The sequence below is a fragment of the Dendrobates tinctorius genome, unplaced genomic scaffold, assembly GCF_039654945.1.
Source record: "Dendrobates tinctorius isolate UK_male_01 unplaced genomic scaffold, ASM3965494v1 ptg000029l, whole genome shotgun sequence".
NCBI lineage: Eukaryota > Metazoa > Chordata > Amphibia > Anura > Dendrobatidae > Dendrobates > Dendrobates tinctorius.
The window spans coordinates 5,166,353-5,179,959 of NW_027361697.1; the positions used below are offsets into that span (position 1 = coordinate 5,166,353).

Below are 13,607 nucleotides of genomic sequence, written 5' to 3' on the forward strand. Positions count from 1 at the left end.
ACACTCCAGTAGGCCTAATATTTGACTCATGAAGCCTGTTCACCAGCCACGTGGACATTCACAGCAATGGACCAGCTCTGTTCCTGTCAAATCGCATACAAGCATCTTCTGGGCATGCTCTGATGTAGGGAAAGGTCATTGTCAAGGGAGGGTGGACGGTGACACATCACCTAGCGTGTATCGTGGGTCCTGTGCTACCCATGGTATATAGGTGTTACACATCGTTTTCTGTGATAAGACAGCTGGAAAGGCCAGTGTAAAAATTGAAAGATGTTTGATTAATTTTTAAAATAGTTATATGAAAAATTTAACAAAATTGATCAAATTACAATAGGTAATTTTATGATGATACACGAGAAAAAAACAAAATTTGCAAGCAAGTTCTGTTTATTGTGGATTTCTTTTTTTCACACAGACGTGTTATTGTTTGAATCCGTATGGCCAGGAAAATACAGACAATTGCTGTGTCAGCAGCAAACTGATGATACAACATACGAAAGTACAAAAAGTATATATATTTTTTCTTTTCAAAGTGATGACAGTAAGATAAGCAAAGTTTCTTATAGGAAAGGTGGAGAACAGTGTAACATCATCCAGTTTGCATATAAAATATTCCTCCTATCCCCCCCAATTTTATTTCTCCATAATGGATCCTGTGTGATCAAGTTGCTTTTTTTTTTCATAACTTAGTGCTAAAATTTTTCAAAGTGCTTGATTTTTAAAGGTTTTAGAAAAAAGGTCGCTGTAGCAAAAACAGAGTTAGGCAGATATTAATCATATGTAAAATAGGACAATATTCACGCATATATTAAAAGGTGTTGTCTTAACGTCTTACGTGGTTAGAATTGCAAAGTGCTTGTAAAAGAAGCAACTTCACAATTTACTTCTTATTGAATAACGTTTTTATTCTCAAGATCGGAGGAATTTTAATTCGTTTACTAGGTTACTGTTCACCTCTGCCGTATATCAACAGTGGCTGGTTTTCAAGGAGAACACATTTGAAATCTGTTTGCTATAAAGCTTGTAAGCGCTGCTCTGAAACTGGCCGGTTAGCTTCATCCTACCAGCTTTGGAGCCTCTGTTCTCCTCTGATGCTACAGAGGCAAAGCGGTCTCTGCTAAAAGTGTTGGCGAGCACCCAATTCAGACTAGTGGTGCACCGTCCCCAGGTAAACAGAAAGCGTGCTCCTTAAGACAGAGGAAGGATGAGAACAACCCTTTAATTATTTAATACATTTCGTCTTTATATAAAACTTGGCAAAATCACTGATTTCATGTTTGGGTTAGTTTGAGATGAAGATTGCAGCTGTTATTAGTAGACATTTTTGTTGCCTCCATGGTCTTCGGGAAGATGACTGCACCATATCCTACAGCGGTAGACAACAAAGCAGCTCCACCATACACGTCAGAAACGTGTTGGCCTTGTTTGTTATATGTCCAGTTGTGGTTTTTCTTCTTCATATAAGATCCAGCCTCTTCATTTCCGCTTTGATTTTTTCCAGATGCTCTAGCTTGCAGCCTGAGACCAGTGGTAGTCTTGGTGGTCCTAGATCAATTCCAGACACCGTAGACATAATGTCTTTAAATTCTGGTAATCCCCAACCTTCACAAGAAGAATAGAAATAAATGTAATATATTTTTCTGGACATCATAAAATACACACCCACATATTCAAAATTTCAAGCCCCGCAAGTCCATGAGTTTTTGCTTCTAAACATAAAAGGAAGAGAGGATTGGGATATGCTGCAATGGCACATTCACCCTAAGGGCGCACTCAGGCGGCTGTACAAATGGGACCAAAATCGGAAATAAGAGCACAGACTAGCTGGCAGCTATCCCGACCCAAGTGTGACACCTTGATGTATTTTGCTCGGGTAAGCCGGCGACCAGTCCGTGCACTGCGTTCCGATCCCGGTCCAATTTATACAGCAGTCTGATTGCATTCTAAGGAAATTAGTAGCGCTGTTGCAGAAAAACCTTTCAGCTAATGTGAGATAACGTTTAACCTCTGGTGGTTATCATCCTTAGGGGTATGTTCACTTTATTCGCATGGAGTGAAAAATGCACATTTTCGACATCAAATCTTCTCGAAAAAAAAGCATACTCTACGAGCCTCATTGTATCAATGGGAAAACCACACCGCCGGTCATACTGCTGCGTTTTGCTGTGGAGATTGCCAAAGTGACACTAAATGGGACTTGTCCCCTTGTGGATGAGCATCAGTTTAAACTGCAGACGAGAGTGGGTAATGGAGGAAACACTTGTAAGCTTAATGTGTTGCAGCAGGTGGATGGGCCCCTGAATTATAAGGATAGTGGGGAGTTTCACCAAATGGATCTCAAAGATCAGTAAGTGAGGGCACATCCTAGTAATATGCAATCACTTACTAAAGTAGGAAAACTTTATGTTAGGCACAAATTAAAGGGGTTGTTAACTATTGGACAATCCTGTTGCTTAAATGTCCAGAAAAAAAAACCCAAAACATAACTAACTTATCTGGGAGGAAAGGAACCCCTTTAAAGGGGAAGTTCTGCATTTGGTGGCTTTTAGACAAACAGGCTTTCTAGGCATTATTAGAAGGCTATGACTGAACTATGCAGAAGAACACATCACCTTATACCTTCTACAGAGGTTGGGGTCCAACCACTGGGATCCCCACCTAACCCACCTAAGGACAGAATGGGCCACTTTTATCATAGTTAGAATGGAGCAGCACAGCAAACGCTCAACCACCGCTTCACGTGGCTGTCGTGGGCTGTGCTCTGCTCTGACAGCCCTATAGAAAATGAATGGAGTAGCAGTCGGTCGGTCGTTTGACCTTCCACCCTATACTATAATGAGGATTAAAATGACTTGTCAGGGATAAAAGTTCTCCCTTCCGCCCCTTCATTGCAGGTCCCCCAGAGATCCATAAGTTATCACCTATCCTGTGGAAAGAAGATAACTTGTTTTCATTGGACAAGCCCTTAAAATTTTTTAGCATCACATACCAAGGGAAAAAACAAAGGCTATGAACTCCTGTGTCCTGACCTGAAACAGAAAAGTACAACATTTATTGAAATAGTAATAATTTTAATAATCAGCACATCCACAAATATCAGACATTTAGCAAATATATTAGGACCGCTTACTCTTAATATTATATTAATAATGACCCATCACTGATATCTAATTTTTATGTTATTTGCATTAAGGCGATATGTAGAAGTTTAATTTTTCATAGTGTAAAAAAAAAAAAAATAAACATCCTAAAATCTTGCAGTTTTCACTGGCCAATGTAGACAGTGGAGATTGTCTGTAGTCATCACTCTATCATAAAGTGACATCTGTATAAAGATAACAAGGATCCACCATTTACAATAGGTTAAACAACTCCCCTCTCTGCACAAAGACCTCTGCACAGGATTCAGCACATGCCTAGAAGACTTCCTCACAGAAGTCAATGAACATCTTCAGTTAATTGTATCTCTCTGAATCCTATTAACAGCTTAGGTAATATGGCTGCCCCATAATACGTGCCTCGCACATGTAATATTTATGTAGATGAATTGATAGTTATCTAGAACAATGGGGATGATTTGTCAAGCTAAACGCACCAGAATTCTGGTGTAATTTGCAAAGAGAAACCATAAAACAAATTCTTTCAAGACCTATACCTATGTATTTTAGACATTTTTTTTACAACTTGTTGACCAAATGGGCCACAGATTGTAGTAAAGGGACATGGCATAACATTGTGAACTAAAAAAAAAAGCCAAACGTGATGCACATTTCTGGCACAAAGTCAGTAATTTAATAGTTGATGCAAATATAGGGTCTATTTTCTTACAACAATACTAGGAACGCAGGTTTCCCCCCATAATTTGAGTGTAAACTGGCTGCCTGTCATCTGACGAATGAGAAAAATACTTGTTCGTCAGGTGAAACGATCTTTTGGTGTGTACAAATGATCATTGCTCTTGGCATTGCATCACCCTGTGTAAACAGGTTGTGTGCTGCTAACAACAATGGCAGCCTATGCACACTGAATGATCTATTGCGATTCGTCCAGCGATCGTTAGGCGCGGTCGGCATGGGGAAAACAAATTATTAAACAAGTTGCTGATCAGTGGTTGTTTTGTGCTCAAAACAAACCTTTAGGGTGTGTGCACACGTAAGCGTTTGTCGCATTTTTTAAGCGTTTTTACCAGCAAAAACGCTTAAAAAACGCATCCCATTCATTTTAATGAATTCTGCACTTTTTGTGCATATCGATGCGTTTTTTTCCGCGAGTAAAACCGCATCGTGGTAAAAAAACGTAGCATGCTCATTAATTTCACGGAAAAATCCGCATTTCTAACTATTTTCTATGAGACTGGGGACGCTCCGGAAAAAAAACGCATAAAAAAAGCGCGGAAAACGCACAGGAAAAAAAACGCGTGTTTTCTGGGAAGGAGTCCGGTTTTCCGTCAGGAATTTTCTGCATACGTGGGTTCATAGCCTAAGGCTAAGTGCACACGCTGCGGATTGGTCTGCAGATTTGTATCTGCGGAACCGCAGGTAAAATGACCTGCGGTTTTACTTGCGGATTGGCCTGCGGTTTTGCCCTGCGGTTTATCACCTCTACAATGGAGGAGATGGTAAACCGCAGCAGAATCCGCAGAAAAGAAGTGACATGTCCTTTCTTTCTGCGGATTCAAAACCGCAGCTTTTCCGCAGTTACAAATCCGCAGCATGTGCACAGCAGATAGTAAATCACATAGATTTACATGCTACTGTACAGTGTCTGCAGAACTGCTGCAGATCCGCAGCGGCCAAAACCGGAGCGGATCCACAGCAAAAACCGCAGCGTGTGCACATAGCCTAAGTCGAGACAGCTGAGATTAGACGGCTTTCTCAGAAAGCAAACCACTGAGAAATTGTGCGCACTATACAACTATACAGTTTAAAGAATGAAACGTTACACGGCAGAAAAAAAATAAAAGTACCATCTGCTACTGGGCAAAAACCGTATGTCCCATACTAAATGGAGGGTGCATATTCCAAATGTGAAGCCAGAATTGTTGTAACAAGTCAGAATATTTAGTTATGTATGAGTTTGTCCAAATGAGTTAAGCACTTGGAAAGCATTGGATAATTTTGTATAGAACAAGTTTTACTACAAGTACCGGATATACATCAATGTTTTCATAGTAAACAGTTTATGAAAATGTAATCGAAGAACAAAATTAAAAAAAAAATCTCGTATTCTGGGAAAAGTGATTCAGGCATCTGCTTTGGTGCCCGTTGCAAAAACTAGCAGTTATCCCCATCATGTTGGGAGTCCAGCGGCCTTGATATCTGTTCTCCAGTGTAGAAATATCTTTAGGCTATCCCCCTTCATGTTCGTCACTTAAATGTCGCAAATTAAGTGGAAAAAAAAGTCAAGATGGGAATGTAAGAAATGTATTTTCAATGACATTCGGAAGCCAAGTTGTTTATGTGTTTTAAACATGTTCCTTACTAGTTCAGCATAGTTTTCAGCTCATCTGTTCCCAAGAAAGTTCTGCGCTACTAGCACAAATGCTGAAAGTTCCAAATTCTCTACATCGGGTGGTACTGATTTAAGAGCAGACTCACAGTCAGGATACATAATTTATCGCTTGTCCTCGAATATCCGGCGATTTTAATCATGCAAAAATAACAGTCTGAATGGAGATCTTTCTGCTCACGTCAAACCATCATCATTGCAAAAGCCATTCCTTTCCTTTACCCGTTCAATCACTGCATTAATCCAGAGTAACAAACAGTGCAACAAACACAAGGGACCTGGATTTCTCTTCAGCTCGAATTTGACAGTCAAAGTAATACTTTTAACAATTAGCACTCGCTTTGTCAGATTCTTGCGCCGATCAGAAGTAGTGTATTTGCCACATAGGTAGCAGAAATTGCTACATTTGTGTCTCTCCACCTTAAGTCTCAAAACTGATAGCGATAGAACAGATCACTGTATTGAACGCTATCCAGTTTGCCTTATATACAGTACACTTATTGCTGGCATCAGCCGATAGACCTGTCGGACCGCGTCTGGACCGGTCTGTGCACGTCTCGTTAAAATATTTCAAATTTATAATGCATTAATATAGGCTTTAAATAGGCTTTGCATGTGTAACTTAAAATGTAGACATCTCAGGCAAATTTGGAGTTCATATTTTTAATCAGTGGGTTCAATTTAGCATAAATCACGTTTGTCTCTCAGTAGAAAAAACAGGATTTTTGGGTTGCTTACCGTAAAATCTGTTTCTCGGAGCCTTCATTGGGGGACACAGAGACCATGGGTGTATGCTGCTGCCACTAGGAGGCTGACACTATGCAAAAAAAGGTTAGCTCCTCCTCCGCAGTGTACACCCCACCGACCGGCAGGGATTTCCTCAGTTAGTGAGAAAGCAGTAGGAGAAGTAACAGAATAGATTGAAAACAGAACAAACAACTCAACTGTAACCATTCAACCAAAGTAAGAACAGGAGCTGTAGAACATGGGAGGGTGCTGTGTCCCCCAATGAAGGCTCCGAGAAACAGATTTTACGGTAAGCAACCCAAAAATCCTGTTTTCTCGTTCGCCTTATTGGGGGACACAGAGACCATGGGACGTCCAAAAGCAGTCCCTGGGGTGGGAAACAAACTTCCATCAGGCCAGCGGACTCACCACCGCGGCCTGCAGTATCCTTCTACCTAGGCTGGCGTCCGCCGAAGCGTAGGTGTGGACTCTGTAGAATTTCACAAACGTGTGAACCGATGACCATGTTGCAGCTTTGCAAAGCTGCAGCGCGGAAGCTCTGTGGCGTACCGCCCAGGAGGCACCCACCGCCCGAGTAGAGTGGGCCCTGATCCCCGGAGGGGCTCCGCGACGCTTAACTCGGTAGGCTTCCAAAATTGCCGATCTGATCCAGCGAGCAATAGTGGCCTTTGACGCCGGGAGACCTTTCCGCGCCCCATCTGGAATAATGAAAAGAGACTGTCTTTCGCAAGGAAGCCGTCCTAGACAGATAGACTCTTATTGTCCTAACCAGGTCCAGCTTGTTCAAAGACCGCTCTCAGGGATGAGTTGGACTCGGACAGAAGGACGGTAGCACGATATCCTCATTGAGGTGAAACGAGGACACCACATTCGGAAGGAAGGAGGGCGGAGGCCGCAGAACTACCTTATCCTGGTGAAGCACCAGAAAGGGAGAGCGGCAAGAAAAAGCCGCCAATTCCGACCCGCGCCGGACGGAGGTGATGGCCACCAGAAAGGCCACCTTCCAAGAAAGAAGAGAAAGGGAAACTTCCCTGAGAGGTTCAAAGGGAGAACCTTGCAGAACCTCAAGAACCAGATTAAGATCCCATGGATCCACGGGCGCCCTGTACGGCGGAACCGTGTGAGCCACGCCCTGAAGAAAGGTCTTGACTTGAGGACGGGAAGCCAACGTTCTCTGAAAGAAAATGGACAGCGCCGAAACTTGCCCCTTCAAGGAACTGAGGGCAAGCCCCGCTTCCAATCCTGCCTGGAGAAAGGCTAGGACTGAAGGGAGCGAAAAGTACATGGGCGCGATGTCATTGGTCTCACACCAAGTGAAATAGGCCTTCCAAGTACGGTAGTAGATCTTGGAAGATGAAGGCTTTCTGGCTCGGATCATGGTCTGAATTACTTGGTCGGAAAATCCAGCTCGGTTCAAAACCTCGGTCTCAACAGCCACGCCGTTAAATTGAGCGGCCGAGAATTGGGGTGGCAAATCGGACCTTGGGACAGCAGATCTGCTCTGTCCGGAAGCTTCCAGGGAGCGTCCGCGAGAAGATTGACAATGTCCGCGAACCAAGACCTTCTGGGCCAATTCGGGGCGATGAGAATGACTGGAATTCCTTCTGCCTTGATCTTCCTCAACAGCTTGGGAAGAAGAGGCAGAGGAGGGAACAGGTAGGGAAGATCGAACTGGGACCAAGAAACGGCCAGGGCGTCGGCTCCCACTGCCAGAGGGTCCAGAGACCTGGACACGAATTGTGGGACTTTCCTGTAGAGGCGAGACGCCATGAGATCTACATCCGGGGTTCCCCACCGAAGGCAGAGCCGATGAAACACCTCCGGATGTAGGGACCACTCTCCCGCCGCGAGACCCTCGCGGCTGAGAAAATCGGCGGCCCAGTTGTCTACGCCGGGGATGTGGACCGCGGAAATTGTCGGAACGGAAATCTCCGCCCAAAGAAGAATTTTGGACACCTCCGCCAGGGCTGAGACACTCCGTGTTCCCCCTTGGCGGTTGACATATGCCACCGCTGTGGTACTGTCTGTCTGAACCCGAACAGGCAGTCCCTTGAGAAGCCTCTCTCAGTGAACGAGAGCCAGATGGATCGCTCGAATCTCTAGAACGTTGATCGGTAGTGCCGATTCCCGATCCGACCATCGACCCTGAACAGTGTGGTTGCGGAACACTGCACCCCAGCCGAGGAGACTGGCATCTGTGGTTACTATCTGCCAGTGAATGGGAAGGAAGGATCGACCCGATAGGATGAGAGGTGACGTCGACCACCAGTTGAGAGACCGCTTGATCCGGCATGAAAGATGGACAGGGCGATCCAGGTACAGAGGCAACCTGTTCCATCTCGACAGAATGGCCTGCTGGAGAGGTCTGGCGTGAAATTGGGCAAAGGGAACCGCGTCTATCGCCGCCACCATCTTTCCCAGGACCCTCATGGCTGTACGGAGGGACGGGGATCGTGTGATCTGCAGCGATCGTACCTCCTGCTGCAGGGAAAGGATCTTCTCTTGAGGGAGAAAGACCCTTGACCGACGAGTGTCGAACAGTAGGCCTAGAAAGACCAAACGTTGGGTAGGAACCAGACAGGACTTTCTCCTGTTGACGATCCACCCGAAATTGGAAAGAGTGTCCAGGACGATTAACAAACTTTGGTGAGCCTGTTGAAATGAGGGAGCTTTGATCAGAATATCGTCGAGGTACGGAAAAAGAGTGAGACCTCTGACTCTCAACAAAGCCATCAACGCAGCCATGATCTTCGTGAAGACTCTGGGAGCGGTGGCGAGACCGAAGGGCAGTGCGACGAATTGGTAATGGTGCTGCCGAATCGCAAAACGCAGAAACTTCTGATGTCCGGAGAAGATTGGAACATGTAAATAGGCATCTTGGATGAGCACATGAATTCCTGCTCCTCCATGGAAGCGATGACCGAGCGAAGCGACTCCATTCGGAAGTGGCGAAGGCAGACTCTCTTGTTGAGCAGCTTGAGATCCAAGATGGGACGAACTGCGCCGTCTTTTTTCGGCACTACAAACAGGTTCGAATAAAACCCTGAGAAGCGCTCCGATTCGGGAACGGGCACAATCACTCCAGAACTGAGAAGAGAGGCGATAGCCGTAGAGAACCCCGGGATCAAGGCTGGATCTTTTGGAGGCCGGGATTCGAACAAAACGATCCCGTGGAAGAGAGACGAACTCTATCTTGTATCCTGAGGATACGACCTCCCTGACCCAAGCGTCCTCTACGGAGGCCAGCCAAACTTCTCTGAAGAAAAGAAGTCGACCTCCCAATTGGAAGGGCCCCTCGGGTGCCCGACGACAGTCATGCTGATGTAGACCGTCCAGATCTAGATCTGGACGGTCTGCCCTGGGAAGAGTGGGATCGCCAGGAAGGAGTGGGTCTGAAAGAAACTTTCTTCCTATCCTGGCGTGCCTGCCTCTGTTGATTGGAGGAGTTGTCCGCCGTATTGAAACGGCGGAAAGTCCGAAAGGGTCGAAACTGATGCCTTAGTGGAGGTCTGCGAGGCTTGGACTGAGGGAGGAGTGAACTCGTGCCTCCGGTGGCGTCCTTAATAATCTGGTCCAATTGGGACCCAAAAAGGCGCACCCCTTGAAAAGGCAGGTTAGTGAGGGACTTTTTAGAAGACAAGTCCGCTTGCCAGGCCTTTAGCCAAATAGTACGTCGAATTGCAACTACGTTGCTTGACGCCTGAACTGCGCAGGATGCTGCATCCAAGGAAGCGGAAAGAAGATAGTCCCCCGCATGGGAGATCTAATTGGCGAGATCGGCCAAACGCTCCGGTTGCGCCTTATCTAGGATGCCCTGACGGAGGTCGTCTGCCCACATCGCTATGGCTTTTGCTGCCCAGGATGAAGCAAAGATTGGACATACCGCCGCTGAAGCCGCTTCGAAAGCAGACTTTGCCAGGGATTCTATAATCCTGTCATTAGAATCTTTTAGGGACGCCACGCCTGAAAGCGGGAGAACCGTGTTATTGGAAAGCCTGGACACGGGCGGATCCACCGAGGGAGAAGCAGACCAGTTGTCCGTGAGCTCCTTAGCAAACAGATAGAGTACGCCGAGACGCTTCCCTCTTTGAAAGCGTCTGGTCGGATCTTCTCTTTCCCTGGTAAAAATCTTTCCAAACTCGGAATGGAAAGGAAATACCCTGGAGGGAGTTTCTGCCCGTCTGAATGAAACCTCCTGATCTAAGGATTTCACAGGGGATTCAGCAATATCGAAGGTATGATGGATCGCTGCAATGAGGTTCTGCACTGTGACCTTCATGTTCGCATCCTGGTCTGAATCCAGCTCTAAAATCCCCTCAGATGACCTGTCCGAAAACGCTTCACCTGACTCGGGAGAGGAGGCCCGAGAGGGAGGTTGCTGAGACGGGCTATGCGGTGAGATGGGGCTAGGAGAGGATTCCGGCTGGGGATCTCGCCTGGGTCGTTTGCGACTAACGCTGGCTGACTCAGATGGAATCTCTTGGGACCTGCTGGGCCCTGCCGAAGTGTCCAGGGGCAACTGGGGGACAGAAGGCTGAGAAGGGTCAGTCTGCAGTGCAGAGCTACTCACGGACCGGTGTCCCCAATGCACAGGCTGCTGGATATCCGGAGATGTGCGTCCGGCTGACAGGCTGTGAAGATGGCGCCTGCCTGTAGAGAAGCGAGCGTCCAGGAGAAGGGGAAGGGCGGAGATCGCCGTAGGGTTACCCAATCGCTGCCCTCTGGCCATAACAGGCTGAGCAGGAGAAGGAAAGGCGGGGGGAGGGCCTGGGGAGAGCGGGAGAAAAGCCCGCTTATAAGAAAGGGGCGGGGGGCGTGGCCGCGACCCTGCGGTAGGCCCGAACAGAAGCCGGGGCCTAAATTAGTTGCGGCGGCCGCCTGTCAGCAGGGGGTCGGCGCGGAGGTCGGGACAAGGACGCCGCCGCTGGAAGCCGCTTCTCAGCATGGACGAAGGGGAGGGAGAGGCCCTGTGCTCTCTGTCCCCAGAAAGGGGGAGGGAAGGGGAAGAGCGGAGGGCAGCAATATAAGGATGATGTGCCCGTAGGGTGGCTGCGCGCCCGCATCCCTGTGCCAATGAAGAGGACCCCCTGTCCGTCGGGAATGGGCAGCCAGGTAAAATAAAAAAGGCCATACTCAACCATCGCCGATCCATTACCTGGAATGAAGAGCTCCTGTGTCTCCTCCAACCGACAGGCTCTGGTAGGCGAGTGGGTGGGAGACTGGCGACAAGGACCCCTGGAGTCACTGGCACGTCTTTGGTGTCGGCGTCCGTCTGGGCTGCTGGTCCTGTCGCGGAGAACTGCAAGGATACGGGGTGGCAATACACGCCGTACTCGCAGACTCCATGTGGGAGTACAGATGTGTCTGTTCACTCTGTATCCCTCCGTAGAACCTGTAAAGGAACGACGCACGACGAGGTAGATATGGGTCTAATGAAAGACCCGTGTCCACCTCCTACTGACACTAAGCTAAACTGAGGAAATCCCTGCCGGTCGGTGGGGTGTACACTGCGGAGGAGGAGCTAACCTTTTTTTGCATAGTGTCAGCCTCCTAGTGGCAGCAGCATACACCCATGGTCTCTGTGTCCCCCAATAAGGCGAACGAGAAATCATTGTTGCTTGCCGATTGGTGACTATATCCCCATGAGACTTTGTCCCTTCGCGCACCCTGCTTTGGGCCGGTTTCACATGAGAACTAATGGTGCCTGTATTTTGCTTCTTATCAGCCGTACATAACAGGGAAATAAAATGTGCACCTGTATTTACCATCAGGATTTGCAAGGGATTTTCCAAAAGTTAGAAAACCATGGTGGTTTTCTTTGAAATAACTGTGCTTCACCTTTTCAGAGACCATGGCTGCCCCAAGCTATAATAAAAATCTGTTTAACATGACATGTTATTTTCTGACATACACTCCCATGAACAGCATACCTGAATCTTTCGGGCTTTTTCTAGGTCTCCTTCCGCATATGCAGTCAGCATTTTATTGGTGGTTGCTCCTAAATAGTTGTATGTGCTGTTAAAAAAAAGCCAACATATTAATATATATTTTAAAAATAATTTCAGTGATTCCAAATCAATGATTCCCAGTCGATACAAAGAAAAAAAAAAAAAGATAGTTCATTTTAAGGGATGCTTCTTGGTCATTCAAATTTCCATGACCCTCTCTCTGTTCAGTCTGTAGCTGAACACCGTTTCTTGCTTTGCACTGTCACCTATCAGAAATGTATGGCTTAAGCCTCTATATATTTTTATCAGTGTTGGACATTAGAATATCTAATTGCTAAAGAAAACGTGAACCATGCTCTAAATCCTGAACAGTTTGGCACAAATGCATTAAATGAGTTTATTCGACTTGATAACTGGCTAGTTGTGGCAAAATGAACCTTTGAAATTTGCTCGCTATGATTGTAGCAGGTTCTCACGAGCATATTTTTAGTCCAAGAGCTGTCCGTGAAAAAATGGACAGCACTAGGACCAATGCTATTTAATTGGGCAGTTTCAGACATGGTTTTTTTTGTTCATTTTTTTAGACTTAATCTGCTTGTGAAAAAAAAATGCAACATACACTAGTTTCTTCTGTATGTAGGGTCAGACTCATCCATTTGCATTTATCCCATATGGAACATCAATATAGAATCAGGTTGCTTATTTTTTTTCAAAGGATACATTGCAATTCTCTAACATAGGAAACTAAATGGTCTTGTAAACAATAACTGTTGCTATAACAAAAAAATGCTTTACAAAAAAAAAAAAAAAAAAAGTGGATTGCACCAGATGACAAATGAGAAAAAATAATCAAGTTTTCTGATTGAAACTGTCAATTTATTATATGGTTGTGCGACCTCAACCTCAAGAATGGAGGCGTTTTTAATGCTATAGCTTACTACTAGTTCAATAAGTAGTTAGTGGAGCTGATATATGTTGGAAAGGATTCAGCTGCAAATACCACAATAACCACAAAAATGTCAAAATAAACAGAAAATAATAATGGAATTTGTGCTCAGAATACCTTCCCTAGGCCAGGGTCACACTTACATCTGTAGGCGTGGGGACATGTGGAGAGTGGATAGAGTCGGAGCGCTGTCCCGGCTGGTGACAGGCTCTCCGTGCGACTCTTCCAAACAACCGCGGGATTACGGCCACCACAACTAGGTTCTGTGTATTGGCAAAGTCCAGTTCGTGTAGGACCTGTGTGACATCAGTGGTCATGTTAAACCCTTATGACTGGTAAACGGTAAGAGGAGCTGAGTTCCTACACGCTTCGGAAACTATAGTTTCCTTTTTCAGGGATGGTCCTGCTCGTGGTAGGGAGGCTTTAAATACATTTGCTGATATCTGTCAGGTGTAGGT

General features: G+C 46.1%; 1 protein-coding gene across 4 annotated transcripts in view; it reads right to left on the reverse strand.

Moving 5' to 3' along the window:
• Positions 1 to 369: 369 nt before the first annotated feature.
• The window catches only part of NPL (N-acetylneuraminate pyruvate lyase), a 59,538-nt gene continuing 46,300 nt past the window's right edge, over positions 370 to 13,607 (reverse strand). For all 4 annotated transcript variants that reach the window (XM_073571338.1, XM_073571337.1, XM_073571336.1 and 1 more), the window contains 3 exons: positions 12,186 to 12,270; positions 2,990 to 3,029; positions 370 to 1,602 (listed from right to left, as the gene is read on the reverse strand). In XM_073571338.1, coding sequence (XP_073427439.1) covers positions 1,457 to 1,602; positions 2,990 to 3,029; positions 12,186 to 12,270 — 271 coding nt within the window. In that variant the 3' untranslated portion in view covers positions 370 to 1,456. The remainder of the gene's footprint in view (positions 1,603 to 2,989; positions 3,030 to 12,185; positions 12,271 to 13,607) is intronic.